Below are 17,869 nucleotides of genomic sequence, written 5' to 3'. Positions count from 1 at the left end.
ACATTAAAGGAGTTATATGAAAAGATGATGTACAGTGAGAGTAGAGATGATTCAATTTGTAAGAGGAAAATTCATAGATGTTTTCTCCATATGGAGTTAGCATAAAGGGCACAAAATTGAGTTATCTATCCCAGCCAGATCTATACTAACCGGTATGCACCTCTCGCGAAATTGTCGGTAGCAAAGATTTATTTAGGTCTACAACAAAAAACGGGTTGTTTATAGAGTGTAGAGTAGCATAATGTATACAAATTTTAAACCAGACAATCGTTTTTAAAAATTGGTATATTTGTCCCAAATATTCCTCAAATAAATTGTTGGTTATATACAGATCTCTTAAAACTTTTACACACATAATGATTGTAATAAATTTACTGCCAAAAGTTGTCAACATCTCTCCCAAAAAATGCTTTTTACAACCCTGTTATGAACAAAATTTTTCATGAGAAGGCCGGTATGCACCTCTCGCGAAATTGTCGGTAGCAAAGATTTATTTAAGTCTAGATCCGTAAAATGTAGATATAGCCCCAGACTCGGCTTAAAAGAACGAAACGTGCAGAATTCAATAATAATAGAGTTCGACTACCCGCGTGCTTTCTGTAAGCTATCGTGAAAAAAATATTCTCACACAACTCAATTCTCCGAGGTGACATCATTGAAGATATACAAGCCGATAGCTATGATGATCCAGAGACAGCAATCAAACCCAGCAAAAACTTTCATTACCGAATAATTTCGTAGTAATGCTTCTCTGCAGCATTACTAGCAGCTAAATTGTAAGGCGACGAGAAATTGCAGAAGTCTTATCTATGTTATAAACAACTATATTTTATTGTTATTATTTTTGAGTAATTCATATAGGAAACTTAAACGCATATTGTTTAAAGTGTATTTTTCAAAAATTATTATATGTATTAAAATACAATTTAGAGTTAAACAAAAGATGCTTATAATTAGTATCTTAAAATACACTGACAATTTCATGAACTTAAACTTTAGTCGAAAACAATATTACTATTAATAATTTATGAAACAAATTTTAAATTTAATTTCCAAATAAATGATACTTGTTTTCCAAGATTATTGTTCTTCTATCCAATAAAACGTACTTAACGACGTTTACGTTCATTATCGCGCCTGCGTTCCTCCTGAAATGAAGTAAAAATAGTTTTTTTTTCGATATTAAAAATTTATAGTGACTCAAAGAAATGATTAAAAAAGATTTTTAGGGTTTAGGATTTATTAAAAGTAGATACTAATATAGCTACGGTATATACAGATACGAAAATACACAATGTTACCAAATAGTTTCCATACAGGGGTTTTCCCGGGAACGGGATCCCAGGATTTGCAATATTTTCTCTCCTGCTTTCCCAGGAATTAAGTGCAACAATGACGGGAATAACTTAATTGGTTGTGGCAATTAGGTTTTATTTAGAAGATACTATGAAATAAAATAATTTACCTAAAATGATCCCCATATTTCTACCAACCTGCTTCTCTATGGATTATGGATTCATAAACAATGCGCCAATTTACCTTATTTAGCGTTTGAAATAACATAATTTCAAACTATTTTTATATTTTTTTTTAATAAAGTATGAGGATGTCATCCCCATACGTGATATAATAACCACTTATTAATTGTCATTGCTCCGGATTATACATAACTATATGGATCGATTTATATATAACTATAGACCGATATGGACCTAGTTAGTCATGGTTGTTAACGGCCTTATACTAGTAAAGGGTGATTCTTTTGAGGTTAGGATTTTCATGCATTAGTATTTGACAGATCACGTGGGATTTCAGACATGGTGTCAAAGAGAAAGATGCTCAGTATGCTTTGACATTTCATCATGAATAGACTTACTAACGAGCCACAACGTCGAATTTTCAGTGAATGGGCCCTAGAAAAGTTGGCAGAAAATCCGCTTTTTTATCGACAAATTTTGTTCAGCGATGAGGCTCATTTCTGGTTGAATGGCTACGTAAATAAGCAAAATTGCCGCATTTGGAGTGAAGAGCAACCAGAAGCCGTTCAAGAACTGCCCATGCATCCCGAAAAATGCACTGTTTGGTGTGGTTTGTACGCTGGTGGAATCATTGGACCGTATTTTTTCAAAGATGCTGTTGGACGCAACGTTACGGTGAATGGCGATCGCTATCGTTCGATGCTAACAAACTTTTTGTTGCCAAAAATGGAAGAACTGAACTTGGTTGACATGTGGTTTCAACAAGATGGCGCTACATGCCACACAGCTCGCGATTCTATGGCCATTTTGAGGGAAAACTTCGGAGAACAATTCATCTCAAGAAATGGACCGGTAAGTTGGCCACCAAGATCATGCGATTTGACGCCTTTAGACTATTTTTTGTGGGGCTACGTCAAGTCTAAAGTCTACAGAAATAAGCCAGCAACTATTCCAGCTTTGGAAGACAACATTTCCGAAGAAATTCGGGCTATTCCGGCCGAAATGCTCGAAAAAGTTGCCCAAAATTGGACTTTCCGAATGGACCACCTAAGACGCAGCCGCGGTCAACATTTAAATGAAATTATCTTCAAAAAGTAAATGTCATGGACCAATCTAACGTTTCAAATAAAGAACCGATGAGATTTTGCAAATTTTATGGGTTTTTTTTTAAAAAAAAGTTATCAAGCTCTTAACAAATCTTAACAAAATTTACAATGTACTAAATTTCATCTGACTCGGATGAAATTTGCTCCTCCACGAGGCTCCAAAACCAAATCTCGGGATCGGGGTTATATATGATTATGGACTAATATGGACCACTTTTGGCATGGCTGTTAAATAAAGGGTGATACGGTCAAAATTTGGTCAATATAAACTTGACGTATTTCTTTCAATTTTGCATTTAAAAAACCTGAACACCTCTCATTTTGAAGGTGTGTGTGTGTGTAGAATGTTGCTCCAATTTTGATTTTGGAATTCACTCTTCAGTTGTCAAAATGCCGTCCAAGCAAGAAGAGCAGTGTATCAAAATTTTGCTCGCGCATCGCGAAAATCCGAGCTACTCGCACGCAAAGCTGGCAAAATCTCTAAAAGTTGCCAAATCAACCGTTACAAATGTAATTAGTGTTTGGGGAACGTTTGTCGACAGCCAGGAAGTCTGGATCGGGGGGAAATCGAAAACCGGAAGCCGCTGAGACGACAAAGAGAGTTGCCGGTAGTTTCAAGCGAAACCCTAATCTCTCTCTCCGAGATGCCGCAAATAAGCTGAGTGCATCGTCTACAACCGTGCATCGAGCCAAAAAACGAGCCGGACTATCGACTTACAAGAAAGTAGTGACTCCAAATCGCGATGATAAACAAAATACGCGGCCAAAGCGCGATCCCGGAGGCTGTACACGGCGATGCTGACGAAGTTTGACTGCGTGGTAATGGACGACGAAACCTACGTCAAAGCCGACTACAAGCAGCTTCCGGGACAGGAGTTTTATACGGCAAAAGGAAGGGGAAAGGTAGCAGATATTTTCAAGTACATGAAACTGTCAAAGTTCGCAAAGAAATATCTGGTTTGGCAAGTCAATTGTACCTGTGGCTTGAAAAGCAGCATTTTCATAGCTTCCGGGACTGTCAACCAGGAAATTTACGCGAGTGTTTGAATAAACGTCTGCTGCCTTTCCTGAAGAAACGCGGTTGTTCCGTACTGTTTTGGCCGGATTTGGCATCTTGCCATTACGGTAAAAAGGCCATGGAGTGGTACGCCGCCAACAACGTGCAGGTGGTTCCCAAGGACAAGAACGCTCCCAACACGCCAGAGCTCCGCCCAATTGAGAAATACTGGGCTATTGTCAAGCGGAACCTAAAGAAGACCAAAAAACTGCTAAGGACGAGCAGCAGTTCAAGGCAAACTGGCTTTCTGCGGCGAAGAAGGTGGACAAGGTGGCTGTACAAAATCTAATGGCAGGTGTCAAGCGTGAGGCCCGGCAATTCGGATTTGGAAAAGCGAAAGCCTAACTGAATATTTTTCCTGAATTTTATACTAATTGAACTTGAAAAAGAAATTTAATTTGATTTTTTAAATAAACGATTTCACCGATTTACACGCGTTTTCCCTTGACCAAATTTTGACCGTATCACCCTTTATCATATACTACCACCACGTACCAAATTTCAACCAGATCGGATGAATTTTGTTTCTCCAAAAGACACCGGAGGTCAAATCTGGGGATCGGTTTATATGGGGACTATATTTAATTATGGACTGATATGAACCAATTCTTGCATGGTTGTTGGATAACATATACTAACATCACGTACCAAATTTCAACCGAATCGAATAAATTTTGCTCTTCCAAGGGGCTCCGGAGGTCAAATCTGGGGAACGGTTTATATGGGGGCTATATATAATTATGAACCGATTTCAACCAATTTTTGCATGGGTGTTTGAGGCCCTATATTAACACCACGTACCAAATTTCAACTGAATCAGATGAATTTTTGTCTTCCAAGAGGCTCCGGAGGTCAAATCTGGTGACCGGTTTATATGGGGGCTATATATAATTATGGACTGATTTCGACCAATTTTTGCATGGTTATTAGAGACCCTATACTAGGTTAGGTTAGGTATAGTTACACAATGTACCAAATTTCAGCCGGATCGGAAGAAATTTGCTTCTCTTAGAGGCTCCGCAAGCCAAATCTGGGAATCGGTTTATATGACGACTATATACAGTTATGGACCGATGTGGACCAATTTTTGCATGGTTGTTAGAGGTCATATGCTGACACCATGCACCAAATTTCAGCCGGATCAGATGAAATTTCCTTCCCCGCAAACCAAATTTGGGGGTCCGTTTATATGGGGGCTATACGTAAAAGTGGCCCATTTACAATACCATCCGACCTACATCAATAACAACTACTTGTGCCAAATTTCAAGTCTATAGCTTGTTTCGTTCGGAAGTTAGCGTGATTTCAACAGACGGACGGACATGCTCAGATCGACTCAGAATTTCACCACGACCTAGAATATACATACTTTATGGGGTCTTAGAGCAATATTTCGATGTGTTACAAACGGAATGACAAATTTAATATACCCCCATCCTATGGTGGAGGGTATAACAAAAATGTAACAAATCATCTAAATAAGATTACAGGCAAATTATTTTCACAGTTAAAATATAAATAAATGTTGTCGTTTAAGGGAGTTATATTCACATTATGTTCGAAATATACTAAAAGTGGATTTTATATATCCCTTTTTATAAGGCAAATGACAGTTGAAGTCGATTTTGAAAGTGTAATGTGAATGAGGTATAATAAAGCATTTATTTAAAATGGTAATATCATCAATTTAAAACACAATTATTATGAAATATTCGTGAAGAATATTCCTTAACGGAAAAATCTTCAGAATTACCGTTACATAACATATTCTTTTTGAGTTTTTTTATTCTATTTTATTAAGTCATTAACAGCCAAATGCATTACATTTTGAGAATATCAATTCAAAAATTACCGAGAAGTATTTATTATTGCCATTTTTCGGTTTAAAATATTTTTATTTCTGACGCAATTCTATATCGGAAAATCAAGGAAAATCCTTATTTGATGCGGGAAAAAATGTGGATATATATTCAAGAACAGTAAAAGCTTCCAAAACTATAAAAATGGCGACGACGCTGAGATCAATGGCACAAGGATCATCGTGAAAGAAAACAATCAGCTGATGTGCAAAACTGAATTTTAATTAGTTGCGTAATATGTAAAAATAATAAATGATAAATTTGACTCGGAAAATGATTTACATTATCTAAGTTTGGTGCTAAATAAAATACATTGGTCTTGAAGGGTTTATATTAAAAATAAATGGAAAATCAACTCGTTTACTTTAATTGTGCAGTTTTCTTTTCTATGATGTGAATGTGATGACCATAACTACTATATATACAGATCTTTGCAAATTTAGTATAAATAGCGCATTTTTATATCAATAGATTTGAGATCGTGTCAGATCAGGACTCCTTGATATAGAACATGAGTTCCTCAAAGAGTGGAAGCTGGAATAAATACTTGAAGAATATAGATTTTTTAATAATAGTTACACCTTTTCTACCATTTGTTACAATTTGTCCCTAAAGTACAAAGACATTGAACTATAAACCATTTGTTCCAACCAGATTTAAATCGTTGGAGTCAGTCTAGTTCATCTAATGGCTGATCTCTAATTCCTTTTTTCCCCATTTTTGTAATTGTTGATGAGTCACTTTACCTCTTACCTCTTACCAATTTCCATTTTTAAATTTATTTTTCAATTGTTCGATTAATAAAGTTTAAAAAACTTCTTCAAAAATTAATAATTAAACTCGTCGCTGGTAAATTTAACGGCGACACCAGGAATAGCGATTTTCGTCGATAGCGACAGACGAAATGCGACGGCGACGGGAATAAGGGTGAATATAAAAATATTCTTTGTACCCTATTATAGCAACAAATTGAAATTTTCCTATTAGAAAAAAAGATCGGAAGACGAGAGTAGGAATATGCCATCTCTCGGAACACTAGTTTATAAATTATAGCATTTTGAGTTAGACATGTGAATTATTTTCCCAGCGAGCATTTTAACATAGAGCTTTGAAAAATATTTAAGAGATCTATCTATTCAATACCGAATATCCAATTTCAAAATGATTACACATGAAGTAAAATGAATTTTTCTAATGTCTAAGTTTCAATATTTAAATACATACCTTTTGTGTGAGAATAATCAGTAAACGTCTGAACATGCTCAAAACATCAAAGAACAGGTCCAATGAATGTTGCACTACGTCACGATTTCCAAGACGAACTTTTTCAACTATATTTTGTGTATCAAATAGAATGAAACCGGCCATAACAAAGACTCCAATATAAAGTTGACTCTATAAGATATTGATATTGACAATTTTGCATTTTAATTAAAAAACAGAAGTAAATAAAACTCTTACCATTTGTACAAATACGGATTTGAAAAAGATATTCAGAAGGCTTAAAAGAGTCATTGTATTGATGACACTGATCAATATACCACCCAAAAATAGGAATTTTCCACGACCAGCTAATAAGGCTGCTATTGACAATGATGCAAATGTTATAAATGTGCCAACTAAAGCCGTAGCAATTATCGATGGGTCAACGCTGACAACATATCGCAAGAGCGGTCCCATTGTCTGGCCAGAACAAAATCCAAAAGCATACAGCATAGCAACACGGGTATAATAGTTCTTTCCATTATCACGATAGAAGTGCAGCCCCAATACTAAGAAAAGCGAGCCCAAAGCTGCAAGCATGCCAAGGTCAATAAAATGCTTCATTTGGAGAATGGACCCAATGGCTGTTACAGCTGATGTTCCACCCAACATCATGTATACTTTAGCAAGATGATGTTGGACATGTGGTTCACTGAAAAGACAAAACACACAGTATTACATAATTAAAATATATTTTACATGACAGCATTCGGTGAACCTCTTAAACATACACATTCCATAATGCGGACAACTCTGCAAAGTCTACTTTTTTGTGACACTTTTTATCCTTTATCAAATATCAAAAGTGGACAAGAACCAAATATGGACACTTCTGAGAGGTTTCACTGTATATGTATTCGTTTTAATTATTACACGTTGCAAAAAAGTCTGCTAAGGATGTGAGTCGTTGTATGCTTGTACATTAATGATTAAGTTTTATTAGTGTTTAACATGAGAATACATTTCGGGTACCTTACTTTTGGATGTTATATTTAATTATATTGATGGGATCCTAAGTATGTTATTAGATAAAATTACCTAAAACTAAAGATTACATTAAACCCTTAAGGATAAACTCTTATCTGTAATGTGGGAGCAAGCTATAGGAAGAAAGTCCAGCTTTGTCCAACAGGAGATTTGTGTGATTTATATGCATTCTCCTTATGGTCCTGACCTGCCAATAAGTGATTATCATTTGGTCCTGAATAATTTTGCTGGTGATAATTCGTTTTAAGGGAAGCTTGTGAAGATCTACCTAAATCCGTTCATTCTAACTATGGTAAATATTACACCTGATATTACCATAACTAATAATTATAATAAACATTTATTTGATCATTTATTTTGCTACATTCTACATTAAATTTTTGTTTCAGTATCATTTCAGTATGTGGTACTCGTTCGTCCCAATGCCAACATATTAAAAGTGAAAATGATTTTACATGGGATATGAGTTCACTTTTGAGCCACCTTTTATTCAGTTTTGACTAACCATTTGTTAGCTTAACGTTACCTCAATTTTTTACGGGGCTGAAAATAGACACACCGTCGACTTTTATCTGTGAGGTTTAATAGGTGCATGGGTTCAATGTAATGGAAACCTCGCCTAAACTCGGTTATAAAATAAGAGCCTCTTGTCCTTCAGCTAAACAATATGTGGTTGTACTCAACAACGTCAGTTATTGCTCGGGTGCTGAAAGCTTTTGATAGAATTTAGTAGTTTTATGAGAACCATGACTTGTCTGAAGAGATAAACAATTTTGGACTTTTCATTGAATATTCTGAGTGATGGAGTGAAAAAGTAATTGTTTTAGCACGGATAAATCTGCAATGTCATTAAAACACTGGACCGATAGACTGTGCTGTTAGTACAATTATTTACAATTTGACACAAATCAAAGACACTCATTAATGGGCTCCGTTCAAGACTTGCATTTTTAAAATTAACTTCTTCACTCGCACCACAAGGCAGTGATGTTTAGATCCACATCGTAAGAGGCTAGTGGCAAATATTGGATCGATCGTTAAAACTGTTTGCTCTATTTTTCAAGGGCATTATGTATGGTAGATATTATGGATATTTAATTTACCTTTACGATCTCGTGAGGCCTTGTATTTATGATTCATTAAATTGTTTATCAATCAATAATCATAACGTGTACTTTTGATATTCTTGAAGATATAAGAAAATGTGAATGTTATAGGTAGAAAGTCCAAATAAAATATTTGTACAAGCACTTAATATGACCAAAATATATATCAGCCATACATTCGTAATTTAAAGATAATGCTAATACCTACACAAAATGTATATCCCTACGGAGTAATAACATGGATAACATTAAAATTAGCATTGCAAGGTACTTACTATTTCTCTCCAAGTCCGGTAGTAAACCGATTGAATCGATTCTGAAATGACTCCATTTGTAGCAATTTGTTTCTTTATTTTATAGCAATTTTGTTTTTTTTTTTTTAACTTCTGTGTTGATTTTTTAATCTTCGTAAACTTGATGAAATTTCTTGAGACTTCTTCACCTTGCAATTTATTAAAATTATGTATATGGCAGAACAATTTATTAATATTCACAGTTTCTGTCCTCAATTGTTTCTTTTTCTTCTAGATGTTTGTTTTGGTGCATATGAAATTGGATAAGTTGTGGTGAAATTGGTTGTGGTGGACACGTCAGTCATGCCAGATATGTGTTACCATATTTTTCTTTTCAATACAACGGACACAATGAAGTCGGCCCATGGCTGAATAAAGAGGTTAAATCAAAGACCATTAATAAAGAAGACGTGAGATAAGCTTGCTCTTCCTCTTTTTCTTGAAAAAACAGAGATTAATATCATACATGTTCCATGAGACGTTGCAACTTTTTTTCGGTTTCTCTTTTCATTTTGCATTCGTAACAAAACTTAATTCGCTTATTTTAGCAATTTTTTTTAACTCTTAAACGAACAAAAACACTTCGTGAAACATTTTATTAATAATTTAGTGCACCCGACACAGAAATTTGCTTGAAATTTTGGAGAAAATAGCTAAATAAAAATTGTCTGCATCAAACCAGTAAGTTCGGAGCGCTTTTCCAACAAGTATGATATTAATCTCCGTTTTCTATTACTAACACTATCAACCCTGCCAACATTTTTTGAATTTGGGGACTCTTTTGAGAATCCCCACTACGTCGAAAACAATCATATACGACATCAAAAACTCGTCGGAAAAGCGCCGTCACTATTGAGAAGTTGTACCACGCCAAGTTACTACAAAAATGTTTCGCATGAGTGCAATTATTAGGTGCCTTTATAGATCAATTTAGAACGACGCCAATAAGGGACCCTCCAAACAATCAGAAAAAAGTGCATTTTAAGATAGTTGTAAAAGAATCATTGTGGTCGAGTAAAACACGTTTGTTTAGATATTTATTAATTTGATTAAACATTTACAAATTCTTAAAAATATAACATTTATACCACTATCACATTACATTTAACATAATTTTTGGCATTAATGATGATGTTGAGTTACAAGTAGCGAGTTACATGTTGCTGCGTCTATCAACCAGTGTTTTTATTCCATGGAGGCAGCGTGTCTGTAAAATATCTGAAAAACAATCACTTTATTCCATTTGGAAAATCACCAAATTGTTCACCAATATACCTTTCACAATTTTAAGCGTATAATCTATGTTTTCAGAACTTTATTTTCGTTTTCATTTAATTAAAATATAACAAGCTGGTTGCGCTTGGCGTTTCACAAAAAAAAATGGCTTTTTAACAGTAGGGATGGCAAATTACTTGCATGTACTTTTTGATGTACCTTTTCATGATGGTTGAAGTGACATTTACGAGTCTGTGGTAACGATGAGGTTGAAATGGAACTTTGAAATGCTGGCAGGGAAAGCCCAATTCACGTCTTCTTTATTAATGGTCTTTGGGTTGAATCACGATTACAAAAACAACAAGTATGTACGGCCGTAAGTTCGGCCAGGCCGAAGCTTATGTACCCTCCACCATGGATTGCGTAGAAAATTCTTGTAAACACTGCCATCCACAATCGAATTACTTAAGTTGTGGTAGCGCTTGCCGATGGCAAGGTATCTTAACACCTCCTAACACCGTCTTCTAAATTGTATGTAAGTCCATACGTGGTTATATTAAATCAAAAAAGATCAATCGAATACGTATATAATTCATTTTGACAAAATTTTCTATAGACATAAAAAAATTGTAACAAAATTTTCTATAGAAATAAAATTATCACAAAATTTTCTATAGAAAGAAAATTTTGATCAAATTTTCTACAGAAATAAAATTTTAACAAACTTTTCTATAGAAATAAAATTTTAACAAAATTTTCTATAGAAATAAAATTTTGACTAAATTTTCTATAGAAATAAAATTTTGACAAGATTTTCTATAGAAATAAAATTTTGACAACATTTTCTATAGAAGTAAAATTTGGAGAAAAAAATCTATAGAAACAAAATTTGGAAAAAATTTTCTATAGAAATAAAATTTGGAAAAAATTTTCTATAGAAATAAAATTGTAACAAAATTTTCTATAGAAATAAAATTTTGACTAGATTTTCTATAGAAATAAAATTTTGATAAGATTTTCTATAGAAATAAAATTTTAACAAAAATTTTCTATAGAAATAAAATTTTAACAAAATTTTCTATAGAAATAAAATTTTGGTAGATTATTTTTGGCTCGAGTGGCAACCATGATTATGAACCGATATCATATGCTGACACCACGTACCAAATTTCAACCGGATCGGATGAAATTTGCTTCTCTTAGAGGCTCCGCAAGCCAAATCTGGGGATCGATTTATATGGGGGCTATATATAATTATGGAGCGATATGGACCAATTGTAACGACGGGTTTTCCCTCGTGTGCTGGGGTATAACTCGCGGGGAAAAGGGTCACAGAAATTTATATTTGTAGTGGCCCGAGTAGAGAAAAGACCTTGTTTCGATTTTTAAACTGAACAATCGGTTTTATTAGTGGAATAGCTACACCTACAATACAATTTAATCTAAATGTTCCTTATCTACTGGTCTTTCCCGTCCTCGACGTGACCTAGACCGGCACTTCGTCGTTGGCAACACGGCTTCGTGGAAACAGCTCGATCCTTATATATTGAGGGCACGATGTTTGACGTGGCCTGGGACGACACTACGTCGGAAGTACGTTGGCTATTCTACTTAGTCCTCAGAAATAACTACTGTCGCCGAGACGTGGCCTGGTACGACACTTCGTCTGTTAGTATGATGAGTCGGTGGTGTTTCGTTGTCGGGTCTTGGGTCTGGGGTCTATAGGCGTGGCACAGCGCGTAGTATAAGTGACTGTGGGATTTCGACAACGTGGTGGACTGGGGTAACGTGGACTTCCGCGGTTCTTGATCGTACGGAATGTGTAAAGGCGAGGGCGGTCGCGATCAAGGTGTTTTATTATTTGTTTCGTATGATGTCGTAACACGTATCGTGACGAAGTGGCTTACGACAACACACTCCACAGATTGTTCACGGGTTATCAAAACTTACGTCTCACGCGAGTGGCTTATGGTACCACAATGACTTAAGAATATCGATAGCGGTAGGTGGCATGCGACAACACACCTGGTCAGAATAGAACCGCGACAAGTGGCTTGCGACAACACACTTGGTGGCTAATCGTATAGAAGGGGGTCACGGCAAGTGGCATACGACAACACACTTGGAAGAATCTCTAGTCACGGATGATTGGTTTTGCGCGTGGCAAGCGGCTTATGGCAAGTGGCATACGACAACACACTTGGCAGAATGGAATCACGACAAGTGGCTTGCGACAACACACTTGGAAAGAATCTTTGGTCACGGTGATTGGTTTTGAGCGTGGCAAGTGGCTTGCGACAACACACTTGGGAAGAATCTTTGGTCACGGGTGATTGGTTTTGAGCGTGGCAAGGGAATCACGGCAAGTGGCTTGCGACAACACACTTGGAAAAATGGAATCACGGCAAGTGGATTGCGACAACACACTTGGTCAAAGGGAATCACGGCAAGTGGCTTGCGACAACACACTTGGTCAAAGGGAATCACGGCAAGTGGCTTGCGACAGCACACTTGGTTCTTAAAGAGGTTATGTAACGCGGTAAATGCAAGTGGCATACGACAACACACTTGATCAGGATTATATTTAGTCACGGGTGATGGTACGGAGTCACGGGTTTTGAACGTGTCAAGTGGCATGCGACAACACACTTGATCAAGATTATATTTAGTCACGGGTGGTGGTACTGAGTCACGGGTTTGAACGTGTCAAGTGGCATGCGACAACACACTTGATCAAGATTATATTTAGTCACGGGTGGTGGTACTGAGTCACGGGTTTGAACGTGTCAAGTGGCATGCAACAACACACTTGATTATCAAACGAGGTTATGTCCCGCGTTTAGTGCAAGTGGCATACGACAACACACTTGAACGCGATAAATGCAAGTGGCATACGACAACACACTGGGTTTTAAACGGGTTATGTAACGCGATGATTGCAAGTGGCATACGACAACACACTTGGTATTATAAAACGTTATGTAACGCGGTCACTGCAAGTGGCATGTGACAACACACTTGCTTTTATAAACTAATTTTACACGTAATCACTTTACCGACCGGTCCTATGTCCACTTCCAACTATTTATCGAAATCCGTCTGGGTCACAATACACTTTGAGTTAAATAATATAACAGTTCACTGTACTTACCCGCTGTGTCTAGCACTCTCGATGAATAAAATGTGGGTCACTGGTTTTCGTTGTTTTGTTTTCCCTCAGTTCTGCCGATGGTAGACCTGATTACACTGTTGCCGATGGTAGGCACGCACTGCACTGACTGACCCAGATTCAAGTTTTGCAACTCCTTTTATTGTCATCTGTGGCTGTGATATTCACCACGGCAGAGCAGCCTCTCTCTGGCTTGGCAGTAGCAGAGATCTCAGCAGTGATGCTTCTGTTCGGTTATTTTGTATGTACATCACCACCGAACGATGGTCTTCCATACTTACATTCCATTGCCACTGCTCGTTGTTGTTGTTGTTAGTGATCATCACCACAGCCTGTTGTGATATTTGTTGGTGCTGTATAACGGCGAGGTATTTGGTAAAGTTGAAACATGCGAAGTTTAACACATGTTGCAATGGACATTGTTAGTGTTAAATAACGGCGAGTTATTTTGCAAAGTTGAAAATATTCTATTTTGCAAAGTTAAACACCTGTTGCAATGGACATTGTTGGTGATAAATAACGGCGAGTTGTTTTGAATATTTTGAAATGTTGTAAACAAGTATGAGGGTCGCAACATATGATAGGGAAATAACTAGCCTTCTCAAAACGGATGGGAAAATATTATATATGTTTTATAGTATATTAAATTTATATTATTTATATTATATTAAATACTTATACTATATATATACTTAAACTATACTATACATTATTATTAGATTAACCTAAGGAATTCATTTAGAAAGAAAGGAAAAATAAAAGAAATTCATTTGTTTTTACATTAGAAAAATAGAAAAGAAATTAAACAAAATATAAAAAATATTAAAAAAAATAGAAAAGGAAATTAAACAAAAACAAAAGAATTAAAATTGTGTGGCCGAAAACGAGGTCCGACTTTCGGTCGTCACACAATTCCTGCATGGTTGTTGGATACCATATACTAACACCACGTACCAAATATCAACCGGATCGGATGAATTTTGCTCCTCTAAGAGGCTCCGGAGGTCAAATCTGGGGATCGGCTTATATGGAGGATATATATATATATAATTATGGACCGATGTGGACCAATTTTTGCATGGTTGTTAGAGACCATATACTAACACCATGTGCCAAATTTCAGCCGGATCGGATGAAATTTGGTTTTCTTAGAGGCTCCGCAAGCCAAATCGGGGGATCGGTTTATATGGGGGCTATATATAATTATGGACCGGTATGGACCAATTTCTGCACGGTTGTTAGAGACCATATACTAACACCATGTACCAAATTTCAGCCGGATCGGATGAAATTTGCTTATCTTAGAGCAATCGCAAGCCAAATTTGGGGGTCCGTTTATATGGGGGCTATACGTAAAAGTGGACCGATATGGCCCATTTGCAATACCATCCGACCTACATCAATAACAACTACTTGTGCCAAGTTTCAAGTCGATAGCTTGTTTCGTTCGGAAGTTAGCGTGATTTCAACAGACGGACGGACATGCTCAGATCGACTCAGAATTTCACCACGACCCAGAATATATATACTTTATGGGGTCTTAGAGCAATATTTCGATGTGTTACAAACGGAATGACAAAGTTAATATACCCCCATCCTATGGTGGAGGGTATAAAAATGTCAATATGGTGCTTACAATTTTAAGAAGTCAAAATCAGTTGATAAAAGAATCGTATGGCATTGATAAAAGTGGCAATTATTTATTTTTCAATTGTTCTTAAAAAAATAATTCAAATCCAGAGAAAATTGAAGGTTCAAATTTAATTGCGTCACCTATGAGTGATTGTGAAGTGGATAATTCATCCGAGGAACGCCGATATGACACAAATAAGACTATAATACCCACCAAAGTTAAGAATGGAAACCAGTCAAATGGCTCTTCGCCAGCTATTAACAAAAACAGTTCATGATGCAGTTTAAAAAGTGATGTGCGTGGTATTTTGGGACTGGGATATGTTATCAAGATACTACACTGGTAGAAAAAAGGCGGTATGTGGCCATTACCGTTTGGTATTTATAAATTGATTCACGTTACCTTTTAATTTTGGTACCACTTTGCATCAAGTCATTTACATCCGGTATTATTGTGGTATTAACTATCACAACGCCGTAACATGTGATATGTAGACGTTGCGACCAATTGTAATTGCGGCTTGTAAATAACAACAGTTTGGGATAAGATGACGAAAATTAAATGAATTCAATGAATATAGCGAAGTATAGGTAAGTATAATATTTTTTAGCATTATTTATGTTTTCTAATTCGATCATCCTTTAATTAGATGCGCAACTAACATACAAAAACCTTCCAAATACAAAAACAGACGACTTGAGGGATGCAGTGCCTGAATTGCGAAATGAAGCTGAATTGGGAGAAAAACTTTGCATGGAGAAATGATTAGGTTTTTGTATGTGTGTTATGTATTAAACGAAGTACGTAACAAAGACATTTTACGTGTGTTTTATTAAACTAAATATTATTAAACCAATACCATTTAGGTATTATTGGCAATACCGCACTGTTTATACATCAATACCTTTATGGTATAAATAATAGTACCGCTTAGATATTATTTTCAATACCAGATTGGTAGTTTCATAATACCGAATGGTACTTTCATGCTTTGCGTACCGCCTGTACCATTCGGTATTGATATTGTACCATACGGGGTTGGCTAACTATCAATAACGTACAGTATCGATTAAAGCCCGTATGGTAATAATTTTTCTATGGGTGTAAAGTCATCTTCGAATAATTCTGCAGCTATGAATGCGTGAGTCGGTTTTAGATGCAGTGTTTATGCTCTTTGTATGCATCACAACAAATATTACCCCAACGCGATTTAATAAATAGTAAAAGTAAACTGAACATACGTAAATGTCACACTACGAGATTTTTCTATGCCGTTATTTTCTAATTAAATAGTGTTTTACTTTATATATCAGAGTCGAAGAAGAGCACGCCGATGTTACTTCTTCACTTTGTACTCTGTTCTAAATGTAAACAAACTTCTTTCAATAACATTTTTCACAAAAACACCAAACAAATGACTTGCAAAGTATTGTAAGATAATTAGCTTGAGTTGAAAGTGGGTTATTTTATGTATATGTTATGAACCTTTTTCTATGTCTAAATGAATTGTTATGGAATTAAATGTTTTTATTTTATTTGAAAAAGTGTGCTCTTTTTCGTATATGCTCTTTTTATAAACTGAATGTGCTCTTTTTGCCTCTTCGAAATTTGGCATCCCTACTTTGGTTTTGTATTGTTTTTGTTCGTGAGTACAAACTCAACCAATACCGAAAAGTATTGCGGTTTTTCGTGAAACATAGAACACAAAACTGTACACATTCAATGCAAACGATTAGCAAGGTTAGGTTAGGTTAGGTGGCAGCCCGATGTAACAGGCTCACTTAGACTATTCAGTCCATTGTGATACCACATTGGTGAACTTCTCTCTTATCACTGAGTGCTGCCCGATTCCATGTTAAGCTCAATGACAAGGGACCTCCTTTTTATAGCCGAGTCCGAACGGCGTTCCACATTCCAGTGAAACCACTTAGAGAAGCTTCGAAACCCTCATAAATGCCACCAGCATTACTGAGGTGGGATAATCCACCGCTGAAAAACTTTTTGGTGTTCGGTCGTAGCAAGAATCGAACCCACGACCTTGTGTATGCAAGGCGGGCATGCTAACCATTGCACCACGGTGGCTTAGCAAACGTTTGCTTATTAAATCATTACAATAAGAAAAATTTTCAAATGTTATTTTTTTGCTTTATTTTTTCAATTTATTATTGAAAAAATTACACCTGTTATATTGCTAAATGAGAATTTTTTTTGTGTTATGTCCCATTGTTATGATCGTTTCGCATAGCAAACGTTTTATTCCCATTTCGTTACTTCTCTATGTATTATCACCTACCAACAATTTTCGTGTTCACCCTCCATCTTTTTCTATCAGGTACACTCGCTTTTACAGGGTTGTACGTAACCCACCGACATACAACTCTGTAACTTGGCACCACTTTTGTCGATCATGCCCGAATACCCGTCAACGGTCACATTTTATTTCTTGTTCGGTCGGCCATACCACTACCATCGAACGAAAAATTATAATAAATCATTCCCAATAATAAACAAAACAACTTAATTAAATAATTAAACAATATTAACATAATATAGCGTTCCAAGCATGTTTTGGGATTTGAAATGTTTTCATGTTCAAAACACAAGTTTTCATCCAAAACACGTCAATTTTAAAATCAAAACGCCGCTAATTTGGAATATGCTGATTGAACATACTCTTTTAAAAAATATATCATATTATTAAAA

At 36.0% G+C, this 17,869-nt stretch overlaps 1 protein-coding gene and 1 long non-coding RNA gene across 2 annotated transcripts; both read right to left on the bottom strand.

Annotated features, from left to right (window-relative positions):
- Positions 1 to 803: 803 nt before the first annotated feature.
- On the bottom strand, positions 804 to 9,325 carry LOC142234393 (bax inhibitor 1-like). The gene is made up of 4 exons (XM_075305521.1): positions 9,132 to 9,325; positions 6,962 to 7,415; positions 6,725 to 6,895; positions 804 to 1,148 (listed from the first exon to the last, which is right to left on the bottom strand). Exons 1-4 carry the CDS (start codon positions 9,185 to 9,187, stop codon positions 1,110 to 1,112), a joined length of 720 nt encoding a protein of 239 aa, XP_075161636.1. The 5' UTR covers positions 9,188 to 9,325; the 3' UTR covers positions 804 to 1,109.
- An 828-nt stretch (positions 9,326 to 10,153) lies between these two features.
- On the bottom strand, positions 10,154 to 10,632 carry LOC142237115 (uncharacterized). Its single transcript, XR_012722349.1, has 2 exons — positions 10,425 to 10,632; positions 10,154 to 10,367 (listed from the first exon to the last, which is right to left on the bottom strand). It is a non-coding gene; the product is annotated as an uncharacterized LOC142237115 (long non-coding RNA).
- Between the last annotated feature and the right edge of the window lie 7,237 nt (positions 10,633 to 17,869).

Source organism: Haematobia irritans, chromosome 4, assembly GCF_050003625.1.
Source record: "Haematobia irritans isolate KBUSLIRL chromosome 4, ASM5000362v1, whole genome shotgun sequence".
Classification (NCBI taxonomy): domain Eukaryota; kingdom Metazoa; phylum Arthropoda; class Insecta; order Diptera; family Muscidae; genus Haematobia; species Haematobia irritans.
This window is presented reverse-complemented; position numbering and strand designations above follow the sequence as displayed.

Excerpts from the sequence above, each read along its gene's own strand:
- LOC142234393 (XM_075305521.1), bottom strand. The coding sequence starts at position 9,187 with ATGGAGTCATTTCAGAATCGATTCAATCGGTTTACTACCGGACTTGGA. Across the intron at positions 6,896-6,961 it reads AATCCGTATTTGTACAAATG|AGTCAACTTTATATTGGAGT; the intron begins GTAAGAGTTTTA and ends AATATCTTATAG. Across the intron at positions 1,149-6,724 it reads TGATTATTCTCACACAAAAG|GAGGAACGCAGGCGCGATAA; the intron begins GTATGTATTTAA and ends ACTTCATTTCAG.